General features: G+C 38.9%; 2 protein-coding genes across 2 annotated transcripts; both read right to left on the bottom strand.

The window, feature by feature from the left end:
- Positions 1-225: 225 nt before the first annotated feature.
- Positions 226-1,173, bottom strand: LOC123649964 (olfactory receptor 6C74-like). The gene has a single exon (XM_045568301.1). The coding sequence runs from the start codon at positions 1,171-1,173 to the stop codon at positions 226-228; it is 948 nt and encodes a 315-aa protein (XP_045424257.1).
- An 8,862-nt stretch (positions 1,174-10,035) lies between these two features.
- LOC123649756 (olfactory receptor 6C75-like) lies at positions 10,036-10,974 on the bottom strand. The gene has a single exon (XM_045567931.1). The coding sequence runs from the start codon at positions 10,972-10,974 to the stop codon at positions 10,036-10,038; it is 939 nt and encodes a 312-aa protein (XP_045423887.1).
- Between the last annotated feature and the right edge of the window lie 1,335 nt (positions 10,975-12,309).

Genomic DNA, 12,309 nt, shown 5'->3' with positions numbered 1-12,309 from the left:
GTAGAAATCAAGGAAGATAATTTTAATCACAGTGTAGAGAACTAATTTGAATTTTCATATTTGAAAGGCATTGAATTGCAAGATAGGTAGTACCCACATAGGCAAATATTAGCCTAAGCGAGATGACTGTAAGCAGAGAATATATGGAGAAGATTTCCACCATGGTGGGAAAGTGAACTACATGACCAAGGATCTCTATTTGCTGTCCAATGACCTATGCTCCCATTATTGCAATTTCACCCTGGACAGAGCATCCCTCAGAGCTTGGTGAACCTGCTTGTTCCGCAGAGTGTAGATGACTGGGTTCAGCAGCGGGGTCACCACTGTGTTCACAAGAGCAGCCTCTCTGTTGGAGTCCAGCCTGTCCCTTTGGTTTGGTTTCACGTATATAAAGACACAGCTTCCATACATCAGAGAGAGGACAATGAGGTGGGAGGAGCAGGTGGAGAAAGCTTTCTGCCGCTCCTTGGCTGATGGGAGACGCATGATTGTGATGACTATGTTGCTATACGCAATGATGGTTATCATGAGGGATGCAAACAGGATAAACGAAGTGAGGCCAAAGGCCAACATTTCAGTAGATCTGGTGTCAGAACAGGAGAGATGAATTAAGGAGCCAAGATCACAGAAGAAATGAGGGATGACATTGGGGCCACAGAAGAACAGCTGGGAAACCTTTAAGAACAGACCAGTAAAGAGGATAAAGGACAAAGCATAGCAGAAGAAAACCAGAAGGAAAGAAACCCTCAGATTCATGATGCTTGGGTAGTGCAGAGGTTTGCAAATGGCCAGGTAGCGATCCAAGGACATGGCAGCCATGAGGAAGAAAATTGTTGCCCCAAGAAATAAAGTAAAAAAGGCTTGTGTGAGACAGTCAGTAAAGGGAATTGTTTGCCTTCCTAAAAGAAAGATGACCAGCAGTTTAGGAATAACTGTGCTTATAAAAACACACTCACAGAAGGAAAAACTGCTGAGTAAAATATACATTGGTGTCTGGAGGCGATAGTCAGCCCAGGTGATGGTGATTATGAATGTGTTTCCCATGACAGAGGCCAGGTAAGCCAGCAGGTGCAACAGGAACAGCACATTCCCCAGGTGCTGGACAGCAGGAAACCCCTCCAGGATGAACTTCTGGACTGTTGTCTCATTCCTCATCTTTATAATTATGTCCATTTCCCTGTCTGTCATCAGCCTGCTTTGATCTGTTAGGCAGAAAATACTATCATTTAAGAATAAAGAATTTAATGGATGGTCACTATTTTTAAAAAAAAAAAACTGTATCCTTGCATTTTCTATTCTGAAAAAGGAATCATTTTTTAATATATTTTATTAAAAATTACTTGGACATTTAACATTTTAAACTGTAAAAATTGAAGGTTTATTTTTTTGGTTTTGTTTTTGAGAATAAATTTTTTGTGGAGCTTAAAGCTTTTCTGGAAAATAATATCTCCCAATAATACTCCATACAAGGTACACAATGCAAAATGAAACCATTATCTTTTGCAGACAAAAATAATAAAACTAACAGGTAATACTGAAGGCTGTCATCCCACAGAAAATATTATTTCATGGGGTCACAGTGTAAGTTTCTGCACTTCAGGTATGACATGCATTCTGTGTAGCACTACTATGTACTGCCTTTAGCACTCTGAAGATAGAAAGCATGAAAAAGCCGTGTTCCAATTACCATGTTCCAACCCTTTATTTCCTGAAGTACATTTAGCCTGAGTTCCTCTCTCAAGACCCTAGACTGAGCAGGAAAGCTCACTCTCATAGTATCCATAGCTATCCAGCCCATAGGTTTAAAAGAAATCATGTCTAAAGATTGAGGAGAAATAGTTAATGACTTCGTTTTGCAGACTCAATGCATAAACACGCAATGGGAGAACCAGCATCCCCCTCCTTTATCAACCCAGCAGAATGGAAGCGTTTCCTTCTGCTATTAGTTATAAATCACCCTTAAAGATTCCCTTTATCGTGGAATATTGTTACATTGGAAGATTCTGCTATGGTTGGAATCAAACCTGGGTCCCCAGTGCAGTCACTAGGGGAACAGTCATTGTTTAATAAGCCAGTACCAAGCCAGAAACCAGAGAAACTGACACTGAATCTTTAGGGAAGGGGTCTGGGCTTCTATTAGAAATTAGTGCTCTGGTAACTCACTCACCATATTTAAATTGTACTCACTTAGTTCTTGGTTTGGGCCAAGCCTATTGCTTTCACTGTACATGATCCACAGTACTGAATTAAACATAACCAGCCTCTGGGTTAAATATTTGACCCATTAGATTGCAAATCATCCCCATGGTCAAGTACTCACAAAGATGTAGCTCACAGGAAACATCGTCTTTGAACATGTGCTTCTTTTTTCTTCCAACAAACCACGATCTTTCTCCTACGATAATGGAAAGGAAAAAGAAAAAGAACACCATTACTTGAGATGTACCTATCTTTTACCTATACAAAATTCAGTAGATGGCTTATGTCTTAACTCAGTAGGAAATTGTTAAAGCTAATCATTTTCAAGAAAGATACATATTTGCGAACCTTGCAGACCAAACAGTTGTGCTTTCCCTCATGCTGATCCTGATGATAAATCCTAGACAATTAAGACAACACAAAAGGCACCAAATCTGCACTAGCATCTGCTGGAGTGACTCTTTAGAATTCCTCAGAGTATTCATATTCATTCTATGGGACATGACGACACAGTCCATCACAAACATCACATCTGGTTGCTTGTCTGAACACAACCCAAATAGACTAAGGAAAAAGAGACAACAAAGGTCAAATTGCCTTGCTCATAGCCCCTGGTACTCACTTTCCCTTCAACTACTTGCTCTTCACCTTTCTGCATAGATGGTATCATTGCAGTCAGAAGTGAAAATACATGTAAATGCCCTCATGCCATATGTACCACAGAATTATTTATCATCACAAATGAGGACACTAGGGTTCCAAAGTATAAACCCCTGGAAAATTCAGAGTTCACTAGAGGACTATGAAAAAGGAAAGCAACTAAAAATCACAACAGATCCCAGAAGACATTTAATTGTTCACTTTCGAGAATGGAAAAATTCAGCAGAAATACACTGTTATTACCACATCACTGAGTATGGTAACATACTGCCATCATTCTCAGTATCTGCACCAACCTCTGTGAACGATGTCAGAGGTAGATTTGGCATGGTTGCCCCAGGGTTATGAAATCTGTAAAATTCCAGACCACACTTGTCAAGAAAGACGGGCTTAAACAGCAAAAATGCTTGTTTACAATCAAGTTGTCTTTACTTTTTTTCTTGGTTTTGCTTTCTAAACCAACATTTGCTTTATGGAGGTATAATTTACATATTATAAAATGCCACAAATCTTAACTGTACAGATGGATGACTTTTTACATATATAAACAGCCAGGGATCCACTACTCAAATCTAATCAGAAAACATTTCCATTTCACCAATAATTTCTCATGCCCCTTCCCAGTCAATATCCTACACCAAGAGAAAACAATTATTTTTATTTCTGGCATCAAAAATTACTACTCCTTGTTGCTAAATGAAACACAGTGTGTGATTTTTTCTTTCTGAACTTTTTTTCTCAATATCTTTCTCACATTCATCTATGCTCTTTCATGTATCACTGACTTATACTTTTATATTTGTACTAGTCCACTGTAAAAGTAAAACACAGTTTTCACTCATTGCAGGACATTTGTGTCTTTTTGAAGTAAGTGCTATTATGAATAAAGCTGCTATCGACATTTGTACAAGTCTTTCTGAAGATATAACATTCATTTCTCTAGGGTATATGACTTGATTTGAAAATGCTAAATTAACGACACGTCTTAACAATATAAGAAACACCAAAATAGCTTCCAAAATTGGACATAGGCTCTTAGTAGCAATGCATGAGAGTCTTCCAGGCAAGTAATAAGTTTGTAAATTAAATTATAGCATCCATGGCCATGGTCCCTTAAGGTCATGGTAACCAGGGGCTCAGATCCCTCCAGTATAAAAATCAATGTTAGCCTAGAGGGCAGACAATCTAAACCCCAGATATTCTGGCCAAGGGTGAAAGAAAATCTAGAATAGATTCTGAGGGAAGAATATGATGTCCATACATGTGGCATTGCAACTGGTTGCAGCAGCAGGGCCCGTGCTTTCCACTTACTGCTGTAAGTCAGTATTTTGATTTTGATTTTTTTCATTTAATAAATGTGGCTAACCACTCCATTGAAGAAAAAGAACCAGGACAGCTGGACTTTAGGTGGGGGGCCAGTGAATCTGATTAGTGTGACAGGTGGATCGAAGAACACACTGCCGGCACCTTGCCCATGTAGTCTTGGCACTCACCATGACAGGCAACATGTGGGTATTTACTGAAAACTCCTATCAATCTGCCAGAACACTATTTTCTGGCTGTGGGTGTACAATGATTCATGTACAAGTAAGGCCAGAAGGGCTGGAGAAACAGAAGCAATCCTCAATTAATGATGGGTGGGGAATTAGTAAATTAAACCTCAATAAAATTAAAATCTTTAACAGAACAGTATTAATAATTTCCATGGGTTTGGGGGCTTTTAGGAAGTGAAGGGGGTGCAGCTATAAAAAGGACACAGGAGGGATCTTCACATTGTTAGAACTGTCCGGTACCTTGTCTGTGGTGTGGGTACATGAATGTAAACATCTGAAAAAATTATAACCAAGTACAAACACAGTCCCATAAGCCACCCCACCCCCAATACACATGCACGACTAGAAGTAAAACTGGCAAAGTATGCAAAGAGATGGGTGTATTGTGTTAATGTCAATATCTTCATTGTGAGAGTAAACTATAGTTTTTCAATACATTACCATTGGAGGAAAATGGGCAAAGTGCAGATAGATCTCTATTTCTTACAACTACATGTGAATCTACAATCCTTTTAATAAAAATTTCAATTAAAGAAAAATGTTTAGAAGGTTTAAGTGATAATACTTCATATAAAGTGTTCCATTGCTTAATAAATAGTGGATGTTCAATTTATTACTCTAATAAAACAAAGATAATAATGCCAAATGCTAGAGAGAATGAGAAGAAACTGAGTCACTCATGCATTGCTGGTGGGAATGCAAAATTTTTCAGTAACTCTGGAAAACAGGTTGTCAATTTCTTATAAATCCCAACATGCAGCTACAAAACAACCCAGCAACTGCATTCTTAGGTATTTATCCCAGAGAAAAGAAATCTTAAGGTCGTACAAAAACCGGTACATGAATGTTTAGAGAAGCTTTACTTGTAGGAAACTACTGGAAATAGCCCTATGTCCTTCAACAAGTACATTATTAAACAAAATGTAGTACATGCATACCATGGAATAATCTTCAGCGATAAAAAGAATAAACTACTAATATGTGCAACAATGTGGAAGAATTCCCAGAGAATTATAACATGTGATAAAAGCCAATCACAAGGGCTACATCCTGTATAATTCTACATGCACACACTCAGACACACAAGCACATATACATATATGTTTATTTCTGAAAATGGAAATTACAGAAAGGAAGAATAGATGTGCAGCTACAGCATGAGGGAAATGTGTGTAGCTATGGAAAATCAACAGGAGGGATCTTTCTGGGAATGGAATGTCCTGAATCCTGACCTTATCAATGTCAACTTTCTGGCTGTGTTATTATATTATATTTGGCAAGATAGTACCATTGCAGGAAACTGGGTAAAGAGGATATGGCATACCGTATTTTTTTTTTTATTTCAGCTCATCATGGGGGTACAAAAGCTCAGGTAATACACATTGTCCATGTCCCGCCCATCCCCCTGAGTCAGAGCCTCAAGCATGTCCATTCTCCAGACAGTGCGCCTGGCACTCACCATGTAGTCATACCTCCATCCCCTCCCCCCACTGCCCACCTACCCGAGTCAGCACCTTCAAGCATGACCGTTCCCCAGACGGTGCGCAACACACTCATCATGTAGGCATACACCCATTCCCTCCCCCCACTCCCATCTCAGTCTGATATCCAATTGGTATCCTTCCTCGATGTGCATTTAGGTGATGATCAGGGAAACCAATTTTCTGGTGAGTACATGTGATGCTTGTTTTTCCATTCTTGGGATACTTCACTTAATATAACGGGTTCCAACTCTCTCCAGGAGAACCAAAGAGATGTCGTATCATCGTTATTTCTTATAGCTGAGTAATACTCCATGGTATACATATACCACAGTTTTCTAATCCATTCGTGAATTGATGGGCATTTGGGTTGTTTCCACATCTTTGCAATTGTGAATTGTGCTGCTATAAACATTCAGGTACAGGTGTCTTTGTTATAGAATGACTTTTGTTCCTTTGGGTAGATGCCCAATAATGGGATTGCTGGATCGAATGGTAGGTCTGCTTGAATCTGTTTAAGGTATCTCCATAATGCTTTCCATATGGGTTGCACTACTGTGCAGTCCCACCAGCAGTGTATGAGTGTTCCTGTCTCTCTGCATCCATGCCAACATGTGTTGTTTTGGGACTTTATGATAAAGGCCATTCTCACTGGCGTTAAGTGATATCTCATTGTGGTTTTGATTTGCATTTCCTGGATTATTAGGGATATTGAGCATTTTTTCATATGTTTGTTAGCCATTCTTATATCTTCTTTTCAAAAATTTCTATTCATGTTGTTTGCCCACTTTTTCATAGAGTTGTTTGATTTTTTTCCTGCTGATTTTCCTGAGTTCTAAATAGATTCTTGTTATCAGTCCTTTATCTGATGTGTAGTATGCGAAAATTTTTCCCATTCTGTAGGCTGTTTATTTTCATGACTGTTTCTTTGGCTGTGCAGAAGCTTTTTAATTTAATCAGGTCCCATTCGTTTATTTTTGTTGTTGCTGTGATTGCCTTAGGGGTCTCCTTCATGAATTCTTTGCCTAGGCCAATGTCTATAAGAGTCTTTCCTACATTTTTTTCTAGAATTCTAATTGTTTCCCACCTAAGGTTTAAGTCTGTTATCCACCGTGATTTGATTTTTGTGAGAGGTGAAATCTGTGGGTCCTGTTTCAGCCTTCTACATGTGGCTATCCAATTTTCCCAGCACCATTTATTGAATAGGGATTCTTGTCCCCAGAGTATGTTTTTGTCTGCTTTGTCAAAGATTAGATGGCTATATGAGGATGGTTTTATATTTGGATTTTCTGTTCTGTTCCACTGGTCTGTGTCCCTGCACTTGTGCCAATACCAAGCGGTTTTAATAACCACAGCCTTGTAGTATAGTTTGAAGTCTGGCAAATTAACCATCCTCATATAGCTATCTAATCTTTGACAAAGCAGACAAAAACATACTCTGGGGAAAAGAATCCTTATTCAATAAATGGTGCTGGGAAAATTGGATAGCCACATGTAGAAGACTGAAACAGGACCCACAGCTTTCACCTCTCACAAAGATCAAATCACGGTGGATAACAGACTTAAACCTTAGGTGGGAAATGATTAGAATTCTAGAAGAAAATGTAGGAAAGACTCTTACAGACATTGGCCTAGGCAAAGAATTTATGAAGAAGACTCCTAAGGCAATCACAGCAACAACAAAAATAAATGAATGGGACCTGATTAAATTAAAGAGCTTCTGCACAGCCAAAGAAACAGTCACGAAAATAAACAGACAGCCTACAGAATGGGAAAAAATTTTCGCATACTACACATCAGATAAAAGACTGATAACAAGAATCTATTTAGAACTCAGGAAAATCAGTAAGAAAAAATCAAACAATCCTATCAAAAAGTGGGCAAATGACATGAATAGAAATTTTTCAAAAGAAGATATAAGAATGGCTAACAAACATATGAAAAAATGCTCAACATTCCTAATCATCAGGGAAATGCAAATCAAAACCACAATGAGATATCACTTAACGCCAGTGAGAATGGCCTTTATCAAAAAGTCCCGAAACAATACATGTCGGTGTGGATGCGGAGAGACAGGAACACTCATACACTGCTGGTGGGACTGCAAGCTAGTGCAACCCCTATGGAAAGCATTTTGGAGATACCTTAAACAGATTCAAGTAGACCTACCATCCGATCCAGCAATCCCATTATTGGGCATCTACCCAAAGGAACAAAAGTCATTCTATAACAAAGACACCTGTACCTGAATGTTTATAGCAGCACAATTCACAATCGCAAAGATGTGGAAACAACCCAATCAAGGATTCCATTGATGGAAACAAGCCCATCAATTCATGAGTGGAGTAGTAAAATATGGTGTATGTATACCATGGAATACTACTCAGCTATAAGAAATAATGGTGATATAGAATCCCTTCTGCTCTCCTGGAGAGAGTTGGAACCCATTCTACTAAGTGAAGTATCCCAAGAATGGAAAAATAAGTGCCACATGTACTCACCAGCAAATTGGTTTCTCTGATCATCACCTAAGTGCACATTTGGGAATAACACCAATTGGGTTTCGGACTGAGGTGATGGGTGGGGGGAGGGGATGGGTGTATACCTACATGATGAGTGCAATGCGCACTGTCTGGGAAATGGACACGCTTGAAGCTCTGACTTGGGGTGATGGGTGGGACATGGCAATATATATAACCTGAATTTTTGTACCCCCATGATAAACTGAAATTAAAAAAAATAAAATAAAATATATTTTCCTGGATAGAACTGAAGCACATTCTACTAAGTATCCCAAGAATGGAAAAACAAGAATCACATATACTCACCATCAAACTGGTATTAACTGATCAACACTTAAGTACACATACAGTAATAACATTCATTGGGTGTTGGGCAGGCGGGAGGGAGGAGGAAGGGATAGGTATATTCACACCTAATGGGTGCTGTGCGCATCATCTAGGGGATGGAGACACTTGAAGATCTAACTCGGGTGGGGAAAAGGCAATATATGTAACCTAAACATTTGTACCCCCATATGCTGAATTAAAAAAATTTAAAAAAATAAAAACACACCATGCAGATGGGGACTCAGCGGTGACGGGCACACACTTCCTTCTACCTTGAGTGGGAGAGGCTTTTTCAATGAACTTGTAAACACAGTAACTGACTCCATTTTAATCCATTTTTGTCATTAATGCACTGATTATCATTTTGAACTTATCCAATTATGAGTTCTTTTATTTTTGTTACATAAAATATCAACCAGAATTTAGCTTAACCCAGAAAACACACCAGACCTACACATAAAACCATATTAGGGAAGGCATTACTCTTGCACAGGACGAAAGAATTTGATACTGGGACCTCCTACCTTTCTGCAACCTATTGGGTCTAGGGTTTGGCAACATCAATTACAGGGGAAAAATGCACAAATTTAAATGTTTTTCATTTTGTTTATGGTTCAAGGAAGGATTAAAGACACCTTTCTCAATAATATTTGACACAGCTAAAAGATGATAAAATGAAAGTGCCCATGTTAACAACCTGGAGTTACACAAAGCTGTTTATATGTCTAACACCAACACATCCAAAGAGAGAACTTAGTAAGTTACTGCTGATTGATTCACATAGGCAGAAACAATTAATGAATTACCATTCACTTTTATAAGGATATTATATGATGACTTCATGCAATTTTCAAATCTTGCCTTCAATAAATACTGCAGTAAAAAAGGGGTTTCTATCTATTTGTTCTTAGGTATCAGAATGTTCAAGCATAAGACTATACCATGAACAGCAATTATTAAATATGAATAACTTCCTTATTCTTATCTTAAAGACTTTGTATTATTTCATGTATGTATATTACCCTTTATATAAATGTTGTTTGAATTGAATTCACATTAGACCAATAAGTAGAAATCAAGGAAGATAATTTTAATCACAGTGTAGAGAACTAATTTGAATTTTCATACTTGAAAGGCATTGAATTGCAAGATAGATAGTACCCACTTAGGCAAATATTAGCCTAAGCAAGATGACTGTAAGCAGAGAATATATGGAGAAGATTTCCGCCATGGTGGGAAAGTGAACTACATGACCAAGGAGCTCTATTTGCTGTCCAATGATCTATGCTCCCATTATTGCAATTTCACCCTGGACAGAGCATCCCTCAGAGCTTGGTGAACCTGCTTGTTCCGCAGAGTGTAGATGACCGGGTTCAGCAGCGGGGTCACCACTGTGTTCACAAGAGCAGCCTCTCTGTTGGAGTCCAGCCTGTCCCTTTGGTTTGGTTTCACGTATATAAAGACACAGCTGCCATACATCAGAGAGAGGACAATGAGGTGGGAGGAGCAGGTGGAGAAAGCTTTCTGCCGCTCCTTGGCTGATGGGAGATGCATGATTGTGATGACTATGCTGCTATACGCAATGATGGTTATCATGAGGGATGCAAACAGGATAAACGAAGTGAGGCCAAAGGCCAACATTTCAGTAGATCTGGTGTCAGAACAGGAGAGATGAATTAAGGAGCCAAGATCACAGAAGAAATGAGGGATGACATTGGGGCCACAGAAGGACAGCCGGGAAACCTTTAAGAACAGACCAGTGATGATGATGAAGGACAAAGCATAGCAGAAGAAAACCAGAAGGAAACAAACCCTCAGATTCATGATGCTTGGGTAGTGCAGAGGTTTGCAAATGGCCAGGTAGCGATCCAAGGACATGGCAGCCATGAGGAAGAAAATTGTTGCCCCAAGAAATAAAAAAGAAAAGGCTTGTGTGAGACAGTCAGTAAAGGGAATTGTTTGCCTTCCTGAAAGGAAGATGACCAGCAGTTTAGGAATAACTGTGGTTATAAAACCACATTCACAGAAGGAGAAACTTCTGAGTAAAATATACATTGGTGTCTGGAGGCGATGGTCAGCCCAGGTGATTGTGATTATCAGTGTGTTTCCCATGACGGAGGCCAGGTACGCCAGCAGATGCACCAGGAACAGCACATTCCCCAGGTGCTGGACAGCAGGAAACCCCTCCAGGATGAACTCCTGGACTGCTGTTCTGTTCCTTGCTTCTCCCATCACTAGCTTTTCATTTCTTCAGTCAGCTCTCATTGAGCTTTTGATAATAGCAAGACTAAAGAATGAAGAACTTTGATTTATTAAACATGTAAAACAACATAGGTATGGCAGGTGGACTTTATTATTTTTAAACTTTATATGTAGTTTTTGCTCATGGTTAATGAAAAATAAGTGATTTTATCTATGAATATTTTCATATTACATGCAGCCTACAATACTGGGTAAATGAGAACTGTGCATGTAGCTACCAGTCTTCCTAAAAAAAATGAAGTTTTAACAATATTTGTCATTTTCACATATTGTCTATTTTCAAGCAGAAAAAGAAGTCCTCCTTTTAATTGTATATCTGATCATGCAACATGTTCCTGGGAAGATACCACTCATATTATTAATAGGTAATGCAGTGGCAAGACGAATACTGCAGAAGGAAATTTGTAACAAAAAAACTTGTCATTAATGTCTGTCATCCCACAAAAAAAAATTCCTTTATCATGTCTTAGGGTTTGTTTCAATATTTGGGGCCATAATATCATGAGTAAGAAAACTTTCTGTGGCTACAACTGCAACTCTCTGAAGTGAGTTAGGTTAGAAGAGTCAGAGACCCACTCTAATTGGATTGTTGGAGACTTAACCCAGGTCACTTTGATCTAGAGCCTGAGATCAGTCAGTAAATTGGAGAATTTTCCCTTCATCCCATCCTAAGTGGTCAGTCCAGGGGAGGATCTGCATCTTCTGACCCTTCCATGCATATATTTAGGGAATGTCTATCAGAAGATAGAAAGAGGGATTGTATGACTTGATTTCAGCAATTATTTTCTCATTAATTCTCCCTCTTTGTCCACCTAAGTGAATAAATATTCTCTTTCACACTTTAAATCCATAAACTTCTCATACAAGAACCTTTGCCATTCTGTTCATCTAGTGCTCAGCTAGATCTCTGAACAAGCTGTCTCATTTAGCCATGCCTAATACCCCCACTCTTTTTAGTACATGAGAGCAGCTGGAAGAGGATCGGACTCTGCCTCAGTTTGCACAACAAATGAATGATAAGATGATCCCTTTTCACTAAGGCCACCTGCTCACCCACACACAGCTCACAGCAACCAGACTTCTAGCCCCTGCTCTCTCTGGCTTCCAAAAAACCAAGATGCTGCTCTAGAAAGATGGAAATATAAGAAAATAAATACTTGCATTTTAGATGCCCTTAATTTGTCCCAGAGAAAAGTATACCATGTGCATCATGTCTGCTAAGGATCCTTCTTCAGTGACTCCAAAGCTTTCCAAAACTGGGATAAACAAAAGTGATAACCCCATGGCAATCTTGACTGATGAAAT

The sequence above is a fragment of the Lemur catta genome, chromosome 14 (assembly GCF_020740605.2).
Source record: "Lemur catta isolate mLemCat1 chromosome 14, mLemCat1.pri, whole genome shotgun sequence".
Taxonomy (NCBI): domain Eukaryota; kingdom Metazoa; phylum Chordata; class Mammalia; order Primates; family Lemuridae; genus Lemur; species Lemur catta.
The sequence above is the reverse complement of the archived record's forward strand: the minus strand, read 5'-3'. Positions and strand labels throughout refer to the sequence as shown.

Coding starts and splice junctions, on each gene's coding strand:
- LOC123649756 (XM_045567931.1), bottom strand. CDS start 10,974: ATGGGAGAAGCAAGGAACAGAACAGCAGTCCAGGAGTTCATCCTGGAG.
- LOC123649964 (XM_045568301.1), bottom strand. CDS start 1,173: ATGGACATAATTATAAAGATGAGGAATGAGACAACAGTCCAGAAGTTC.